At 33.6% G+C, this 21003-nt stretch overlaps 1 protein-coding gene across 2 annotated transcripts; it reads left to right on the top strand.

Moving 5' to 3' along the window:
• The first annotated feature begins 927 nt into the window (after positions 1-927).
• Positions 928-10448, top strand: LOC127860584 (uncharacterized). Of its 2 annotated transcripts, XM_052398726.1 has the most exons (4): positions 928-973; positions 1831-1936; positions 4050-4064; positions 5929-10448. In XM_052398726.1, the coding sequence occupies exons 1-4, from the start codon at positions 965-967 to the stop codon at positions 6849-6851; spliced, it is 1053 nt and encodes a 350-aa protein (XP_052254686.1). In that variant the 5' UTR covers positions 928-964; the 3' UTR covers positions 6852-10448. The 2 variants fall into 2 exon arrangements, with proteins under 2 accessions (XP_052254686.1, XP_052254687.1); XM_052398727.1 differs by lacking the exon at positions 4050-4064.
• The last annotated feature ends 10555 nt before the right edge of the window (positions 10449-21003 follow it).

The following is a 21003-nucleotide window of genomic DNA, read 5'->3' on the forward strand; positions in this document are numbered from 1 at the left end:
AGCATTTAATGAATAAGTTAAAAAAATGCCAAAATCTGTGAAAAGGCCCCTTTAACAGTTGAATGTGAGAAAGATCGGAGTATAACAGTCCTTAGATAGCTCCCTGTAAAGTAAACACGGTTAATTGGTCGTGGATGAAAAGAGATCTCTTTATTTGTGTCAAAATAAGACGCTTGTTTATAAATCGACCAGACGACATTATTAAGAGAGCGGATAATGTCCCGCTTATCGACCAGACGACATTATTAAGAGAGCGGATAATGTCCCGCTTCGCTCCAGGTTGGTGATGATTTGATGGGAAAGTGCACCCGTATCTAGGGGGTCACTCGGTGGACACTGGGCAGTAAGTGGTGTCAATATAGGGTGGATGAGAAATATAGCATAGTTTGACCGACCGGAAGTGAAAAGTTAATTCTAGTTGAAAACAAAACAAAACAAAATTAACAAATATTATCTATCAGAGATATCCGGTATGGCATTAAGTGTGAACGGACGAATGTCAAAACTTATTCACGTTATTGCATGCATGGATCTCACACAAACATTCCTGTGACTACATTTTTCCCGATATATTATAACATGTTTGCGCCGTTCACTTTTACAGAAATATCGTATTATTAATAAATGAACATAGTAATACAAAATTTTAGATATATCGACATTATACCAGTGTGTTTTCAAGATACAAGTGACATTGACATGTCCTAGTCTCAATTACAAGAATGAACCCCTCATTATCTATTACGGATTTTTATGAATGCATATAGTAGCAACACTTATAAAGCCACTTTTATTGTACTAAGTCAAAAAGGTTAACATGATAATAAATTTGTTTCCCGCATTTTTTTACAGTAGTCTCTTGCAAAAAGGCATATTTATATTTATTTTCAAATCATAACATGTGTTTCCTGTATTTTTTCAGGCACTGGGTACTCGAATAACGCTCGACGATGACGCCATAGAAATGTGCAAGGTACTTATAATTGAAATAATTGCAAATGTGCACAGAAACAAACATAAAATGTGAGTGCATATGCAAAACTGTATTATATTTAAGCATAATGGATAGCCATTTATTAACTGTTTGCCGTTAAACATGCACGAGTATGTTATAGTTATAATATAAAAGTATAACAAAGACATTTATAATACAAATATCGTTAGAATAACGCCGTAGATTAACTGCGTTGTGTTAGCTTAAGATGAAACTATGGTAGTGATGACTTGGTCTACTAATGATAGAGAATACAGAATTGGTATTTAATTCGTATACGCTATTCTGCGTGGTCAAAATTACAAATCACCCGCTTCATGGAAAAAGCGGTCTTGTATTAACCCATTTATGCTTTGTGGACTCTCCCATCCTTCTAAATTGGATCAATTGATTTCCAAAATTAGGGATGTCTAGTATATTTATTTCAATATTTAGAATATTTCTTATAGACATTCCTTTAAGCAAACAGCGCAGACCCTGATGAGACGCCGCATTATGCGGCGTCTCATCTGGGTCTACGCTGTTTGCCAAGGCCCTTTTTCTATACTCTAGGCATAAATGGGTTAAATGCGGCGAGCGTAGCTTCAGACCATCCGGCGCATCCGCGAAGTCTGGTCATGAGCTGACATGTGCACTAGTGAGGCAACGAAACCTTGCGATTCAGAAGCGGACAGCGTCGCTCCTGACCGGACTGCGAAGACAGACTGGTCATTTTCGCATGTCGCGGTTAAATGACGCAAACTGCTCACGTACTTAGGATTCTTAACATAACATTTGCACCTGTAGATATTAAAATTTTAGCTCAAATGTTATTTTGATAACATATTTGTTTTCAGAAATACAAGATGATGTGTAGGACGGGAAAGGTGTGCGCAGTGCAACATTTTGATTGGCCGAAAAACATCAGTATTCCCGTCTGCATCCCGCTCTCTTTCGTACCACGTGAGTATACATTTTCAGCATAATGTATAACACAATAGCATCAGCATGTTAAGATCATATCGCCCGATTGGAGAAAAAAGGTACCATGTGCCTTCTAAGTTCAATGTAACACGGTACCTTTTTGCACCAAGGGGGTGATATTGTGACAGATAAATCTTGATTTTATTTATCCTATAAAGTTAGTTTTGTTGTTAAAGTTTCTATTTATTTTAAACGGCGTGTTTTCATATTTGTTAAAATTAGCCCATCACGTTGTTCTGAACACATTAATTAATAACATTAATACGATTCTGGTTTAAAATGATATATAGTTGATATTTAGTCAACCACCTTTTGATAAAATGTACGCAATATCTATACAATAATTTAACACGTTAACACCCATTGTTTTTTTTTTAAAGAACTGAACAACAAACCTTTACCACGCTGCTTTTATAATTGGAATCCAATCACCATGTCTATGCTATGATTTACGTACACATGGATGTCTGTTGTACACACATGGATGGTGATCTGGTCACAAACCTACGCATTGTATTCGATGATCACAATGTATCGATGTGCTACTAACAAGCATTTATGCAAAATGAATGTACAACAGCAAGGATACAACTTTTTCCTTTATCTATTTCTTTTTCAAACAAACTTAGTTTCAATTGTATACATACATGACGCTTCAATTGTCTCGTTCAGCGTTTTGTGAAGAAACAAATATAGAACAATTTCTTTATGCAATAAACAGTACACAATTTGACAATATTTTCATAAACAGGAACCGACTCAAAAATGATATATGCAACCCAATTCACGTGAGTCATGTTGTCCACCGTCACTTTTTTGTAATTGGACATTTGGCATGTTAATAAAAACATGTTTTGTGGATCATTAATGCTACTCTAAAGTAGTGTCATCGGACTTACAATTACATTATGTGGTCCCAGAAGTATTCTTGTTATCTAATTGGAAAATCTTGTTATACATTTAGCAACCTTTCTTTGAACGAAACTCATCAGCACGATGTTTCTCACGAGTATTTCGAAATCGTTTCTTCGTGTCCTAAGTCATTTCGGTCAACCTTTTAGCAAGTTATCGCGGCCATTAATCTGTCCCAAAAAATATTTGTCTCGTGTGAAAAGCAATCAGTTCTTACAACTTGACGACAACAGAATAAAACACTCGGTTTACAAAACTGTCTTTCTATCGCTTTGAACCCGTTACTCCCTGCATGTCGAATCAATTCAGACAGGAAACCGTTTAAAATAAAGCCATAAATTGTTCTGTCTATAAATCATATTTGCTGGAGCAGAGAAAATCCATCTATCTAAACAATTTTGCACTACTCTGTCAAATGTTCCGACTAAACTTGTAAATTGAAAGCCTGTTTTCTGAATGTGTTTGTGTGTGCAAATAAACATTTTTGAACCCATCTATCATTTATTTTCATTTATTTGAATATATTGCTTGCAATTTAAAAGTTCTCTATTAAAAGTTAATGTAATAAATGCGAACGTACATTATATGCTTCATCGTTTCTAATTACGAATAATTTTTACGATAGAAAAATCGCAACAAAGTGGCTTTTTTTACATGCAATTTGCGATGTAATGATGCTCAGCATAGATTTCGAACAAACGGTGACTTTCTTCATTTCAATAGTAGTTAATTGTTTTTATAGATTCGTTAAATGTACGCCATTACGGACCACGGTATAGGTTTACGTAGCCCTTTCAAACTATATATGTATATGTAAAATCATTTTTTTGAGTCAGGATGAATTCCTTCGATGAAAAACAGCATCAACAAAACATAAACACATTGAATTTCATTTTCTAAAACTTATCATATTTGAAAACAACAACAGACTAAAACCAAGCAGCAGAAACAAATAAAAGAGCACCTTACAAATGCCGGCCGTTTAAAACACACAATTATTGGAAAACCTAAGAAGCCAAATATCAACGTTGAAATCTTCCACACTCTACCACTTTTAAGACACCACTTTCAATTAAACATCTAATGGTTTATTTTTTTTTTTAAATAATCTGCAAAAAATAACCATTAATTATTTAAAAAATACACGTATTAAAATCATTGTCATGATTTTGTATTATAGCTGAGTACTCCCAAGGTGAGTTGTATAGAATAACCAGTTGAGGAGCTTCAGTAACAGACGCTTGCTTGAATTAATGCACGTTGAGATGATGATAGCAACATCATGATCCGACAAGGCAGTTTCATCTTGCATTATTTTTGTGTTCTTAGTTTGTAATTGTTGCAGCTTTTAATACACCCGCATGCGTCGCTAGTCCAGCAGGAATTTTCGGATTTCCTCTTACATGTTGTTGAATAGTAATAGTTACATTTTTTACATTTCTATACAGGTTTCTATTTGAAGAACCTTATTTTCGTATATACTGGTTATCACAACTAATCTCATTATATTAACAGTAACATTTATCATTAAATAACTATACACAATGTTCAACTATAATTTCCAAAAGTTTTTTTGTTTCTGTAAAATATAAGTAAGTTTGACAGAAAAAGGTTATTACTAAGTGCAAACAACCTTTATTATTTAATTGGACCATTAAGGCGAAATATACGTAGCGTACAGAGTTATTATTGTTTTGTTAGCAGCTTTTTTAACATGTGTAACAGACTCTCTCACCGGATATATTGTTTATTATCCAGAACAAATATTTTTTCTCGTGTAACGCGCTTATAAATAACAAAGCATAACCCTGATATATGCAGCATGTCCTTGGCAATAACAAGAGCGGCTTTCTGCATAGTTGAAGGAGCCAAGCTTCCATTTAGCGAGTCGCGCCATCTATCCGCTGACTCTATAAAGACCTGAAGACATCTGTAAAAGTCTGTGTAATTCGATAATAATTTTGCGTCGATCATTTTCGCAACAATAATTTGCGGTATTAATAACTCCCCTGCAAATTCACAGCGCCATTAATGTCACAACTCCGTAGAGAGGAAGTATTTCTCTTCCACGCTGGTAGCGTGCATAAATATTTCTGACATCGCAAGAATCGCAAATATTCTTTTTATCATGACGGGGCTTGTTTACGGGCACAGTAGACACTATTATGCAGATTGTTGCGATAATAAGAGCTATAAAAGTGATAGCTTAGATATGCTACCAGTTCCGTCTTCCCTGCTTGTTCCGGGTCTGATTTATGAAATCTATGTCATGCTATAAAATCAAAAACCTAGAAATTTCGAACGAAGGAGACGAATTAATCCCCACACTGCAGAGTTTCTAGCGCAACCGATCTCAAAAGATATGCCATGTTAACTTGCTTTAGTTTTAAATATGTATTAACAAAATTACCCATGACATGACTGTATTTCGTTTATATAACTTTCTTTTCACTGGTCTATATTGATGGTGATTTCTTAGTTTCTAAAAACATATTTTATGGCCTCTTCAATATATGCATGGCGTAAGAGAAATTCCCAAAATGAACTCGTTAGTCTGTTTTATATGCTCGCGACTGTTAATGCCACTGTTAGTTGGTCCGTGTTGCTATTCTATTTCGGCATGGCTGTTGTTGATAGCACATTGAACATGTACATAGATGTAGTTGTCACATTTACTTTTGATGTTATAGCATGTATGAGTCCGAACACGCTGTTTATTTATAAATTAGCAGATTTGTAGGTACTGCAGTATTGTTGCATGTTATTTCTTAAGTTACAAACAGTATTGTTTGTTATTTCTCGTCTTATACTTGTTTTTTGTCTTACTGTTATTTTACACAAAACGAGGTGGTTAATATAAAAAACGAGTTTATTTAGATCACAAATAAAAATGTTTATTTCTGGTTGTTTAAACAAAATAGGCGATTCCTAGAAACACAATTCACTTTCTTGAAGTCAACTACATGCCGTCAGGAAGAAACATCAGTAAATCATGTAGTATTCTATTAACAAGTTCTTAGTTTCAATGTATTAGTTCGATTTATGTTCTCTATTTTCAGTGCGAAATGCTTACTGTCAACTTCCGGCGGACCCAGGTAGATGCCACGCGCGCTACATCCGCTGGTATTTCAAGTCGGAGGCCGGCGAATGCACGCACTTCCAGTTTGGTGGTTGCGATGGCAACCAGAACAATTTCATGAGCAAGAGGGAGTGCGAAACGACCTGTATGGCCACACCGACCATACGGCTCTTCGATGATAACCAGCCGGTTGTGATTGCCCAGCCCATAGACACACAGAGAGACCCGAAGTTGAGCTACGAGGCCCTCAACTCGGTCAAGGAGGAGCCGAAGCCAGCTCACACTTTCGACCGCTACCAAGTGGGCCGACAACGGAATAACCAGGTACGCAACGACGAGGCCAACACTCGCACCCGTCGCCGACTGGACAAGGAAAAGGACAAGGAACGAAAGCGCAAAGAACGCGAGCGGAAACGCGAAAAGAAACGTTTGCGGAAGCTGATGAAACAAGAGATAAGAAGAAAGTTGAGATTGGAACAGCTGCAGAAGGAAAGAGAGGAAGAGAGGAAAAAGAACAATAAGGAAAAGCCGGATGTGATGCTTGAGCAGCCAGTGGATGATATAAAGGAACTCGCTAGCAAGAACAATGTGAAAACTACAACTGATCTCGCAAGAGAAACTAAAGACATGATAACAGGGAAAAGTCAAAGACAAACTGACAAAGAAAAAAGACGAGAAGAGCGACGGAAGGAGCGGCGGTTACAGAAACGCCGCGAAAAGCAGCGTAAGCGCCATGAGCGAGAGAGACAGAGACTGCTAGCGGAGGATACAGAGGATATAGATGAACCACTTCGTGACTTAGTAACCGTACCAAAATCGGACAAGTCTCCTCAGTTGGGCTCGAAAGTGGGTCAGGGTAAAGTCACTTCAAGTCCTAGAGTTAGTGTAACGCGATCGTCGTGAGTTGAGTTGTCACATGACAATACACGTGTAGAAAACACACGACATTAGTGTATACAGTGCACGGAAAAGGTGTTGAAATGCCTGAAAACTAACATACACACAAACCAAAAATGACGTAGGATAAGAATGAAATGAGGTATTACAGCGATGTATGTGTATGTTTTATGATGAAACCAAAAACGGCCAGTTTTGCATATTTTATTGTAAACCGTGTACATTCTTTCATGGTTGTTTTGTACTTTTGTTCGTTGGTACCTTATTCTTCAAAATACGAATGAGATGACTGTGAAAGAAGCGTCGACTAAAGCTTCAGCGAGATATTACGTCGACATCGTATATATGCGCTAACAGACGCTATGAAAACCACTGAAACGCTCTTTGGTGTATGCATAGTTTTATAACGTCGGAACTAGACTATTAACCACTCTTTGTTGAAAAGAATCTAGAAATCTAGATTCCTATGAATAAATGCTGATCAGTTTTTGTCGAGACATGACAAATGTGTTTTGGCAGGCGATAGTGGACGCTTTGTGTGTGTTTGTTAATAATTTCTTTACAAAAAATCTCTATTTAAAGTTGTTATGTTTCAAAAGAATGATTTAGTATGGCATAGTTTAGTTCATGATGAAGTTTACTGCCATGTCTGTATATGTAGACATGCTCGTCTATAACACACTAGAATTATGGTTGCTTCAATAGAATGAAACAAAACAGTTGATCTCGAAAAGTCAACTTCAAGTTTCGTACAGCATGAGAATGCGTGCATTTTATAAACGTTGTTACGGTAACTACCTTCAAATGAATCTTATTTCACCTACTTACCTTGATATTTATTTTGGGTGTTGCATTTTGTTTTTCATTTCGAGTTCATGACTGACGAATACGTGTAACTATGACACCATTTCGTTATATTCCACTTCAGTGGCTTCATTACATATACTAGTAATTTGTGAAACGAAACTATTCTTATCGTCAATTATAATCAAGATGGCTACAGCATATAACTCAACACGGCTGAAGTTTCCCGCCAGGTTCTTTTCGAGGCAACGTTAACCATAACACCACCAAAACTTAATTGGATGAACTATATTGACATATTATGTACATATTTATCATATACCGAAAGACATACCCTATCAGCTGTCGCAATTCGTACCACGTGACCGAACGATAGTTAACTGCATTGAACAATCCGAGTTTAACGGTACATTTCCAATCATTTTCCCTGTTTCATTTTCTCTTCACGAAAAATCGATACAATCTGCATGATGTTAAAGTATGTATTTTGCTTCCGTTGAAAAAAATATGTCCCACGTATGAACACATGGTATAAGTAACATATCAAGTATTATTGAGATCATTTTGTCCATAAACATTTCTTACCGCTAACGTCAATCAACGACAAAATGTGCAGTGAACGCTCTTTGATAGGTATATGATTAACCTTTTTTAACAGCATTGCACACAATACTGAGAACTCGTACACAATTTGCATACTCATGATGGACTCGCCTATAAGCTTTTCCTATCAAGAATGTTAGCTGGGTAATCGTCCAAGTACATCAACATACAGTACGTAACTCTGTTAAATAACCCACCAAGGATGTTAGCAGTGTAATCGTCAAAGTACATCAACGTATACAGTACGTAACTCTGTTAAATAACCCACCAAGAATGTTAGCTGTGTAATCGTCCAAGTACATCAACATACAGTACGTAACTCTGTTAAATAACCCACCAAGGATGTTAGCAGTGTAATCGTCAAAGTACATCAACGTATACAGTACGTAACTCTGTTAAATAACCCACCAAGAATGTTAGCTGTGTAATCGTCAAAGTACATCAACGTATACAGTACGTAACTCTGTTAAATAACCCACCAAGAATGTTAGCAGTGTAATCGTCAAAGTACATCAACATACAGTACGTAACGCTGTTAAATAACCCACTATTATCATCATCAGTTTCAACAAAAAAGTTAACATTTATTCACACATCAGTCATTTTAATGTGTATATGTTGCCTCTATTTTTTCTATACATTTAATTCTGGTTATATTTCATTCATTGGAAATATATTCCGGCAAATTGGTGGTTGTCCATATCAATTATGTAACATTATACGTATTGGTGTGTAATATTATTTGCGATTGCTATCCATTGATTTATACAACGAGGTTTTGTACATTTGTTTCATTTGTCGCTTCCAAAGTGTACTGATTTTTAGCTCTACTTCGAAAGTAACTTTTCCACTTAAATTCGTTTAAAACTGTAACGAAACATTCGTATGTATTTTTTCATGTTAAAATATCAAACAATTTTCGTATTAAAAAAGTTACTGTTCCTAGTTCAGAATATCTATTTAATTGCAAACTCGTAATTGGCAATCGAATTAATACAGAGTACTTGATTGTATATATTATAGTTATGTTATACAAGATTGTTAGTGTTGTGTCATATTACTGTTAATGTAACATGCACATATTTAATATCGATATAATATATATCATTATTTTGTAGTTAACTGTTTACTGTGTTTTATCTGTATTGATTCAAATGCTTCAGACAGGTTGTTATTGCAATTCCCATTGCATTTTCAATTTCAGAAATCAGATGCAACAATGAAGTAGAAAATGTGTTTTTTGGCAAATATGAGTAAAATTTTGAAAACTTGATTTGTTAAAGTACATAAATATTTTGCACGTATCTGTTATACATTAATGTATAAAGAATAATTCTTTGTGTTTAATAGATATACCTTCATCAATGGAGTTAATATGAATACCTTTTGTAGCTGTTTTTGTAAACATTTATTATGGCATCGTGGCAGAAACAATTATCTGTGTAATACTTTTATACAAGTCATAAGCTTGTCAATATTTACTTGATTTATTCACACCAAAATGTTTATCGAATTATTGACTTTGTATTGCTGTAATATCAATTGGCCAATATAATTGCTTCTGCAATACAATATTTTAATAAAAACGATGTCGGAATTCTCGAGCCAAATGAAGACACTTACTAAGATAAAGTTTATTGACGACTTATGCCCTGAATAAAGTAATTCTTAGAAATGTTTAAACGCACTTTGGTTAATGGAACAATTAATATTCAAGCGAATATTTAAACGAAATCGACGTGTCACATTGTATATAAATCTGTGTTGAACATTATTCAACTAAATATGGATGCATTAAAATATATATGATGCTATAAATTTTAGTTAAGGACCTTTTGTAAATGCTATCTATACTCACACATAACAATTTGGGGTGAAAGGATTGTTGAAAACTGAATAAATTTCAATTTTTATTTAATAGGAAAAACACATACTGCATCTGCATTTATAGTTATGTGATACTTGAATATATATATATTACTTGTTTCTATAACGTATCCTTTTTCATTGTGTATTAATGTAGTAAATTATGATCCGCTATTCTCGCCACTGTAAATCATATTAATGTTTTATGTCATGCATCGAATCATTGCACATTAGTACAGTGATAGGTTTAACTTGTTTGTTGAAATCAGTAGATGTTCATATTTTCACGAGTTCCTTCAGTAAATTATCGAATAAATCATTGTTACTACACCACTAAGTTTTGTGTTTCGCCTAACACCTAAAACCTTCCCATGACACATACGGGTGCGGATGATTAATAATGGGTAACACTCAGTCAAAACGATTATTACGAATTACAGCAAAATATTTATAATATGTTAACTGCTTTGCAAGTTATGCTGGTGTTAAGAAAAAGATGAACAAATGCCTTTTCACAGATTTTGGCATGTATTGAAGTTTGTAATTAAATGCTTTATATTGATAAATGAAAACATTATAATAAAAAGCTCCAGTTAAAAACAATAATAAATTTAAAGAAATATAAAAGCAAACCTCAACTGGGCTCGAACCACTGACCTCTGGAGTAATAGTCTATCGCTTAAACCACTCGGCCAGCCATGCTCATACAATGATTGATGTATTTTATACTTTATATAAGCAATCCTCGTATTGTCACAAAATATAAGGACAACAACAGAACTCTCCAAATTATTCAATCATTTAGCGCTGCAACGCTATATATTTTTCCAGGTCTTTAAATCGTTTAAATAGATGCATATAATGATATTTTAGAGCATGGTAAATGTTCAGTATTACTGTTTCCTCAAATATATCATCTCTACAACGAAAATGTGCGATTCTGAAACATTTTTTTTAATTTTGTCAAATTACCAATACGTGAAAAGGCCCCTTTAAGCCGGCAACGTAATGCCATAGCATAGCTCAGAGATAACATGGAATCCTCAAGAACACATACACATACGAGTTAAATTCAACGTCCGTTAATGTTTTTATGAAGATTGAGTTAGTGCATATATATGCCTGTCGACGATGGTATCGTGCGTTCCGAATGCCACGAAAACACAAAAGAAACCAAACAATATTACATACATATAGCATATATAATCTGCATAAATACAACTAATACATTCCATTTAAATTTGCTGCATGAGATAGACGTCAGTACAAGGAGCGCATTAAAACCAAAAACTATGCAAAAACGAAATGTTTAACAGCGGAACAAATTGGGATTAGCTGAGCTTTTAGTGCAATGGCCTTGTTGTCGAATAAACAAAAACATAAGGATTTGACAACCTTAGCTGGTAACAACTGATCAATTACCTTCTGATAACGTTAATTCCGCATGGCGCCGTATTATTGCTTATATAGAGTATTTATTGATATTGTGAAAAGTAAAGATGTTACATTTCGTACATGTGAGATGCTCACACGTTTGAACCATCGCATGTAAAAGAAATAAGCAATTTAATAAATGGAAATTTCCATGTGATTTGGGTACACACCTTGTACAGATATATTACTTGATATTACACCGAAATAATGTGGGTGTGCATCAGAATAAAACTTTAATGTGTATGGATAACGTTTAGTTATATGTATACGCTATCTGCACGTTCTGTAACACACAAATATGTTTATATTAAATGAACGGTGAATTTGGATTTATATAAAATAAACAAACTAAAATATTAATATTAGGAGATAATATGCTACCCATTCATCCACTTGCAATTTAATACATATCGTTAACTATTAAATTGAGGATACTGGAAATTCACATATGTATAACAAGTAAATTACTCATAAACATATGCTTCGATTGAACTGAAGTTGCATTATAGTCCTTCAACGAGTGTACATATCTACAATTATACACTCATAACATCGTTATGTCCGGTTTCTGTGTATAATTAAGATTATTTTCTCCGCAATTAACTCTGTTTTACATGGCAGGACTTAAACACCCCTTTCATTTTAAATCTTTATTTAAGGCATTATATTCACCCTAAGGTGGGTGACGTGAAGGAGGCACTTCATAACTGCGATCATGTGGAAAGATGTTATCTTTAAGGGTATGAAATAAACTATTTAGAAAAATTGCAATTAGTAATTATTTCTTTCAAGTGAGCTTATCGGAGAGAGAAATCAGTTTAATGTCTTTATCTCGAATAAATACGGTATTGGGTTTTTATAATCGCTGTACATTTTATCTATAATTGCAGCAAGTGGGTTTCATACCAAAGTGTTAACTGTGTTTTGTGTACCAATTAACATAGCAGAAAATATGAACATCTCTTTGCAACACCCTGTTATTGGTTAAACCAAAGAAGTACAGTATTAATAACTAAATATGCATGATTGGTGTTCATGATTTTCCTGATGGATTGTTATCTATCAAATAAGCCTATTAACATAAGGATGCAAAATTGTGACCTGAACGTGGTAGTAGCTATTCCGAAACCGGTGAGCGCTATTGCCTTAAACAAAGCAAGCACGGATATGAGCCGTCGTCAAAATAACTAGTCGTTCATAAGTGTAAGTTGTAATGGGAATCAATTACAAAGATCACTAAAATGGTAAGCTGAGTAGCGACAAAAGATTTGAAATCTATAAAAAGTTCTTTACGAACACTTCTTCGATTTCCAAATGAACATAGTAGGTCTCATTTAAGGAAAATCATGAATAAATATGCCAACACTTACCACGGTGTCTGTTTCTACGTTTGTAAAAATATCCGTTAGCAATACTTACAACAAACATTAATTAGCGCGTGAAAAAAAATGTTTCAATAAAGATCAGATGGCCAAAGGCCATAGGTCGCTCATCTGAGACCCTAATGAACTGATTTTTTAGAAGCGTATACGATGTTTCCATAAACATTTTAGAACTCAGCCGAGGTATTAAGATATCACATGTTTTGGACAAATTTCAGAATGATTGTGCAAAACGTGTGGATTTTAGCGAATGCTCAATGGGTTAACTATCGCCATTTGTTGAAAACTGCCCAACCCATGTTAGCCATGTTTCTGAACGGACCGAAACCATTTAAAACATATCCAACACTTGAAAAAAAAACAAAGCACTGAAGTTGTTCGCTATTGCATAATCTTTGACACAACTCAGTGTTCAAAATAACGTTATAGCCTTTTATATCGGAAATTTGAAATTAACACAACCCATTCAAATTTATAAAGAGTGTGTCTAAAAGCACAGGTCGAGATGTGTTTGCACTGTTTATCCTTATATTTATGTTATAGAAATAACTTGGACAAAATAACAACAATATGTCTCTTTTTTCACATTTGGTTGCTGCACTGACAACCATCTTTAGAATTGTGGTTGCCTTGCTTAAGAATAACAAGCCTATAATCATGTATATGTTGTGGTATGTGTATCTAATACTTTATATATTTTCTTTAAATTATTGAGCAATAGTTTTGCCCACATGACAGCCTTTTAATAAAGCATTAAGCCCTAAGATTTGTAATATATGTTGCCTCTATATGTTCACTCAGAAAACACTTGTATGCTGTCTCTGTCATATGATTAGTGATCTAATTATTGAAACAAACGTGACCCGATTTTGGAAATGATGTAGATATCATTGAGATAAATGTTCTTATCAAATGTTGATGAAGATTGGTCAATAATATTTTGCCTTCAGTATTTAAATTGATTACCCTAGTTTTTGACCCAATGAAACCCAATTTCGGAATTGCCCCAGATGTCATTGGGTGCAAATGTTATACCAAGTTTCACGAAGATTAGGAAATACATGCAGATAATCAAGTCTACTGGGCTAATGGAGACGACTTACGACGGACGGACGAAATCCAAATGGCGATCACAAAAGCTCTGTTGAGGTGAAAAGAAGAAAAAATAATTTAACAAAGTATTAATAATCGATATATTTAACAAACGCACGAGCATTCTTAGGTCATATTGCTTTCTACTTTTCTATCTTATGATGCCTTTAAAAGAACGCCTAAAATTCGTGACCGTTGTTATTTAATATATACTCGCATGCGCTTCTACAAAAACGCCGCTGCAAGTATCATTTACATTGGCCAATCACCACGTGTATTTATGTAATCATAATAAACAAACTTATTTTATTTAGCATGCCGTGATGTTTCAAAAGAAGTTTTCGTGTATTTGGTAGTTTCATTCATATACATTGACAATATGGATGCATCTTACTTCTAATGTTGCAGATGTATTTTGCAGCTGACAGGTGCTGTATAATTATAACTAAACTGAATACCACTTTGTTCCTCACTACATACCCGAATATTATACCATTGCACTGTCACATTGTGGTGTTTGAAAAGAATTGTTGTAACATATCCATATTAAGCCGGTTAGTAATAAAATCCCAGCAATTATTTCGTAATATACGACTGGCCCTTTGTTGGATCAACGTCGTTGAAATATTAGTATACTACAATAGGATGGTTCGTATTCGTTGATAAAAAGGTATGTGAAACAGAACAGAACCCGATCCACAAACGAATTTCTGTTTTACATGAATTGCCATGTATTTTCGCACTACTTCGTATTTTGAACGTATTTATACATAAAATCCCATCACATCATGTTCATGCTACTAATTATATTTCTTTTTAATTTATTGATAGTGTAACTTTATCTTCCTGTAAATCATCTAAGACTTCACAAACAACTCTGCAGCAAAGCTTTTATTATATGTGCGTAGCAAACGTTTATATCATACACAGAATCTTCTCCTTTACAAAATTAATTTCTTTCCATATTAGGTGTTGGATAACAATATACATTACTTTGGAGTGTGTACATGACTTGTACGGCATATTTCGGTATGACGTGTTATGTTTAAAAGTATATTTGACACAATCAATTATAAATCACGTTTTAATGTTTTTTTAAATATTACAAAGCGACATACTGCAAATTAATTTGATGAGTCAGTTTCGAAATATAAGCAAGATTTTTAAGCCAAAAACCCATCATTAACGTGTTCAGCTGGATTAAAAATAGAAACAGTAAAACATAAATATTAAGATACTATGTGTATAGTTAATTAGCTATACGCCGAAAACGATATCAACATTGACATCCTCACATGATTTTTTTTCAAGCTAAACATGATATATTTATTTATGATTGTATGATTGTGTCATAAACTATTATTACACAATGTGTGATATAGGTAGACTAGAGATGTCTTGACAAGATATTACGGGTAACCGTTACATGTAACGTACGTAATATGTGTTTAGGCAATTATCGGTGTATATTCTGCAAATAATTTTAAATTAAATGATTAATATCACCATTTATCGCGACATGTAACTCAGAAAATGACCTTTATGTATTTATATCGACGAATAGCATATATAATAAACCTACGTTATCTGTACATAAAAATGATTTATATCATTTACAATGTTGTGTCAACTCTTTAATTATATGCACATGTGATTTATGAATGGTTTATTTTAAATATCACATCTCATTTAATACGTTTTATATCCACGCATTTATCCTAAATTAAAAAAGTTGTAGTTGTGTCTTCTCATACAAGGTTTAATACGTATACTTTGTCGTGTTCGATATTTTGAGATACATTTCGATACAAAATTTGAATGGAAAATCTAAGAAATAAATAATATTTTACACTTATGAAAATTGCCGTTAAAAGAATATTTAAATATCATAATTATACAACAATTATCATGAACAAATGCTAAGCTAGATGTAAGAACAAACAATGTTATTTGATCGCCTCAGCATAATTTGGGATATATTTAGTCACAAAAGAAATTGATCAGTGCCAGACTACTTTTCATGGACTGAAGGTTAGCGAATTTTACATTTATATGTAATTGTGCTTAGTGTAATTGTAATGAAAATAGTGTTTGCTACCAACTTTAGCATTTTGTACGATTGTCCCGAAACGGATGACTACGTAAATTATTTTTTAAGGAATAGAAAAATATGAATGTTATAATATTTTTGAGATCTTCTTAAATAAGAAAAACAATGTAAGCCCTGATAATTAAATCTGGAATATATGTGAACTAATAATTAAGCTCTGATGATTAAATCTGGAACATTTGTGAACTAATTATTAAGCTCTGATGATTAAATCTGGAATATTTGTTAGCTAATCATTAAGCCCTGATGATTAAATCTGGAACATTTGTGAACTAATTATTAAGCCCTGATGATTAAATCTAGAATATTTGTGAACTAACCATTAAGCCATGATGATTAAATCTGGAATATTTGTGAACTTATTATTAACAGAGGTAATGAACAACTAAAACTGACTTAAAAAAGAATGCGCTGGAACAGACAGACAACTTCAGATACATCACACAAACATCCCACAAACACAGACAAGAAAAGAATGGAACTTCGCCGATCTTCGAAAGGAAAGGTCAATTCACACTTTCGGAAACCCTCACAAATGGTCCATATGCATACTTCACAATCAACTATAAAGTGCTATTTTACCGTATAACATCACCATTGCAATCAAGCATAGAAATGCAGTATATTTTATTGCATGCATATACATTTCTAAAATTCTCCATGGTTGGATTGAAACCATCTTGAGCAGCAGAACTTTCTCAGGTAAGACAAAGTTCACATTCAAACTGCAAAATGTTTTTTTTTTAACTATGAAGCCTAAGCTGTGCATTACTGTTTAATCAACAAAATATATTATCTATGTCTAAATGATTTTGTCATACCCCCGGATAGATAGATCGGGGTATATTGTTTTTTGGCCTGTCTTTCTGTCTGTCATTCTGCCCCAAAACTTTAACCTTACAGTAAAGTTTTGCAATAACTTGTGAAATATTGAACATAGCAACTTCATATTTGGCATGCATGTGTATCTCATGGAGCTGCATATTTTGAGTGGTGGAAGGTCAAGGTCAAGGTCATCCTTCAAGGTCAAAGGTCAACAAAACAAAAAACAAAACTTTAACCTTACAGTAAAGTTTTGCAATAACTTTTGAAATATTGAACATAGCAACTTCATATTTGGCATGCATGTGTATCTCACGGAGTTGCACATTTTGAGTGGTGAAAGGTCAAGGTCATCCTTCAAGGTCAAAGGCAAAAAAAGCAAAAGCGTCGCATTAGGGGGCATTGTGTTTCTGACAAACACATCTCTTGTTTTACAATATGTTATCATAAGTTTGTGATGTGTTTTGCACCACTAACATGTAATTGGTCAATACAAATAAAAATCTCATGTGCAATAAAATTATAAATTATCATATGTATGATTTATGGTAACTGTTATACGGAGGCATGCAGACTTAACCTTTTGGAATCCGTTTATAAAAAGCAGTCGCCCGTGAAGATGGAAACAAATGAAATTTTTAAAACAATACTTCCAATGTTCAGAAAAATATCTTTGTAACTTACGATGATGTCAATTGCTGAAGTTGTGGCCTCTTATAAAGATGGAAAGGAAATATGTTTATGTTCACTGAACAATGTGGGAAAGAGGAATGCAGATACAAACATTGCAGATCAAGGAGAAAAAAGTGGGTGTGTGAACATAAGTGTTAAGATAGAGATTTTAGAGCCACATCACAATTGGATTCAATAGGATTTTTAATTTGGTTCAGCAAAGATTGGACGTTATGCTTTGATTGCCCCGTCATTTACGGCACATAACAGTTATGCATGTCGTATTCCAGTGCTACTGTGCTTTCAACATATTCGCTTATCCAAGGCTTGTAGTTATAAATAAACATATTGCTGATTTGAGATGCGAATGAAACGGCGAGACTATTCAATAAAAAAATGATTTTTTGTTAAATTTTGAAAATAAACGACTTGTTTTTCCATGTGTTTAACATGGTTTGTGAAACACTTAGTGAACCGAATAAAAATCAACCAATGAAGCTTAGTGCAATTTCTTTTTAAGAGTATTGTTAGCACAAGTTATAACTTACCAAATGGAAATCGAGTGGAATTTTATATGTAAAATGTGTTTAAGAATTTCAGTTTGACGTAATATCATATTTGGATATTTGTATTACTTACCTTCACACATTTGTTCATCCCAAAGTATTGTAAAAAGTAAGGTATTATTGTCCACCGTGGCGAAAGTTTTTATTTATAAAGAAAATGATGTGCGTCATAACTTTTGTTGGATGTGATTTTTTAAAGCTTTATTAGACAGGTAATGTATGGTAATAAAAATGTTGAATGAATTATCACATCGTCTATTTATCGTTTCATTTTTTTTCTTTTGGATGTCAACCGATTATCATTATGACGCTTGGCAGACATTTATTGGAAAGATGTATCAAAATTTATTTCGACCTCACCAGACTATTTCTTGTACATATGAAGATCATTGACATTTTCTTAAGTTGCTAATAGGTATTACAGCAATGTTTTTCTTGTAACTCAGATCCTCTTCCTCACACCAAATTTCGATTTATGTTTCATATATATACAAAATCTCAAACGTAACTAAAAATCTTTTCAATTCGCAAACATAACTCATGTGCGCTTTTGTTGACTATTAAACACGTTATATCGTCCAGACATAATTGAATAGTATTGCATTTTAATAATAATATGACTTAGATTTGCAGATTCGTCTATTTTGTAAGGTAATTCGGAACAAGTTAAATAAGATAACAATATAGACATACTGACTGATTAGAAGTTAAAAGTGCGTTCAGTCAACTTGAAACAACCATGTCGACCGAGGACTCTGCCGAATGGTCGGACATAGTCACATGCGGTTAAATGAAAATGTTTTATATTTGTAAATACATTTGTAAAGGAATCCACGATGTATCTTTGCTTCAAAACAGACGCACTTTTGGGACGTCAGCGTTTTGCGATCACGGTGTACATCGTATAACTGGCGTTGGTATGTAATGCAAAAAAAACTTCAACCTATGTTCAATGCATCTTATCTAACGTGATATCGCTAAACTTGTCAATTATTGATCAACCTATAATATAACGGTGTATATGTATTGCTGTTTGGAATGATTTTAAATGTTTTATCACATGGTGCAGATTTACCGTAGGTTAAGTATGCAAGTTATACGTTCTTCAATACTTTTTTTTACCAAAACGACATATTATAATTAATGTATTGATGTTTATATTATTAAACATATACAGATTTGTGTGTGTGAATACACGATGACAATACCGGTATTGCATCAATTTCTGTGATGTTCTATTTTATGAAAAACATCACCTAATTACTCAATATTCAGTGTAGAATAACCATCAGAAAACACACACACACACTTTAGTGAGCGGAATGTAAAAACACTGATTCTCCTATCACTGCTAGCAAAAGATGTATACAATAACATATCATGTGCAAAACATTATTATATGACAATAAAGTGCTCTTGTTATGGATTCTCTCATATTAAGTTTACCCTGTGCATACACCATGATAAAGAAGGAACACAATACCCTTGATGTGTTGTAAATGGATTCAACAAACTGATACCAATGCAATTTGGGAGCTGGACCACATTGTCATTCTGCTATTTCAATATTCTTATATTTCATATATGACACCGGCATATATGAGGATTTGTTTCGGATACGACAAGGGTATACCATACAGCGATAAGAGAGCGATTACTTCAACACTCCATTATTATGCTTAAGTCAAAACAAATTTGAAAAGTGAAATGTTTTGTTTCACCTTTTGACGTGTGTCACTACTCAGCAGCATCGTAAGAGCCGTCCAGACTTGAAATGCTTGCGGTTACTGGAACATTATCTTGAGGGAAAACCATGGTAAACAGTGTGTTCCAATATACTACAAACAATATCTGTTAATATACGTATGATATCTTTGAATAAACCATTAATTTTAGATAATTTGATGCATGTTAGGTCGATTGTATAAGTTAAGTCCTTTTGTTTGTTGAGTTCAGACGGTCGTCACAATGTTCTCGATGTGAATTACACGAGAATTGAAAATAATTAACATTGTTTTACACGCAAATTAGCTGTAACAGTAAGAGAAGCCGAAATTAAAATGTAAACATTGAAGCAAAGAAAGCTTGATTGGCAGTATGTGTTTTCAAAGCGAATTTACTGTCATATTTAAAGACTTGCTGCTGACATAAACGGATTGACATCATTGTGTAATTCATAATCTGGTATGTAGGTTTAAGTTTAGCAAGGTATTTTGGTTTATACATGGGTGTACATGTACACGGTCAAATTAAAACTTACGTCAAAGTAATGTAATTAATGTTGCATATTCATGCGCTGGATTAATGCTTCTATGTTGTTTTATTTAAAAAAGATATAAAACGTGATTACATCGTAATAATGTACACGAATATCAACTTGTTTCAATGTAATAATGATATACCCCAAGTGTGCTTGTAGCACTTACCTTTTTACGGACTGTGAAGTTGTTCATACTGGTGATACTATGTAACTATATATATCAATTGACACATTTTCACAACTAAGTAAATATGCTAAACATCACCAAAAATTTTTATCTAGATGTTAGCCATCCGTTTTAAGGAATTTTGTTTCTTATAAGGGCATTCCAGTCATGTTACAGTTTCTGCCAGCTTACCTATTTATTTCAAGTGGCACCTTGTAAATTTTGGTAGCAATTTGTTAAATTGAAATCTGAAAAAAATCCATTCCACAAAGTCAATTTGAAAACCCAGTTATTGAAAACAACATGTATCACTTCAAAGTAAAATCCATTTGTAATTGTCATCATTTTTCTAAATATGGTGCCATTTCGTCATATTGTTAT

This window comes from Dreissena polymorpha, chromosome 15 (genome assembly GCF_020536995.1).
Source record: "Dreissena polymorpha isolate Duluth1 chromosome 15, UMN_Dpol_1.0, whole genome shotgun sequence".
Taxonomy (NCBI): Eukaryota; Metazoa; Mollusca; class Bivalvia; order Myida; family Dreissenidae; genus Dreissena; species Dreissena polymorpha.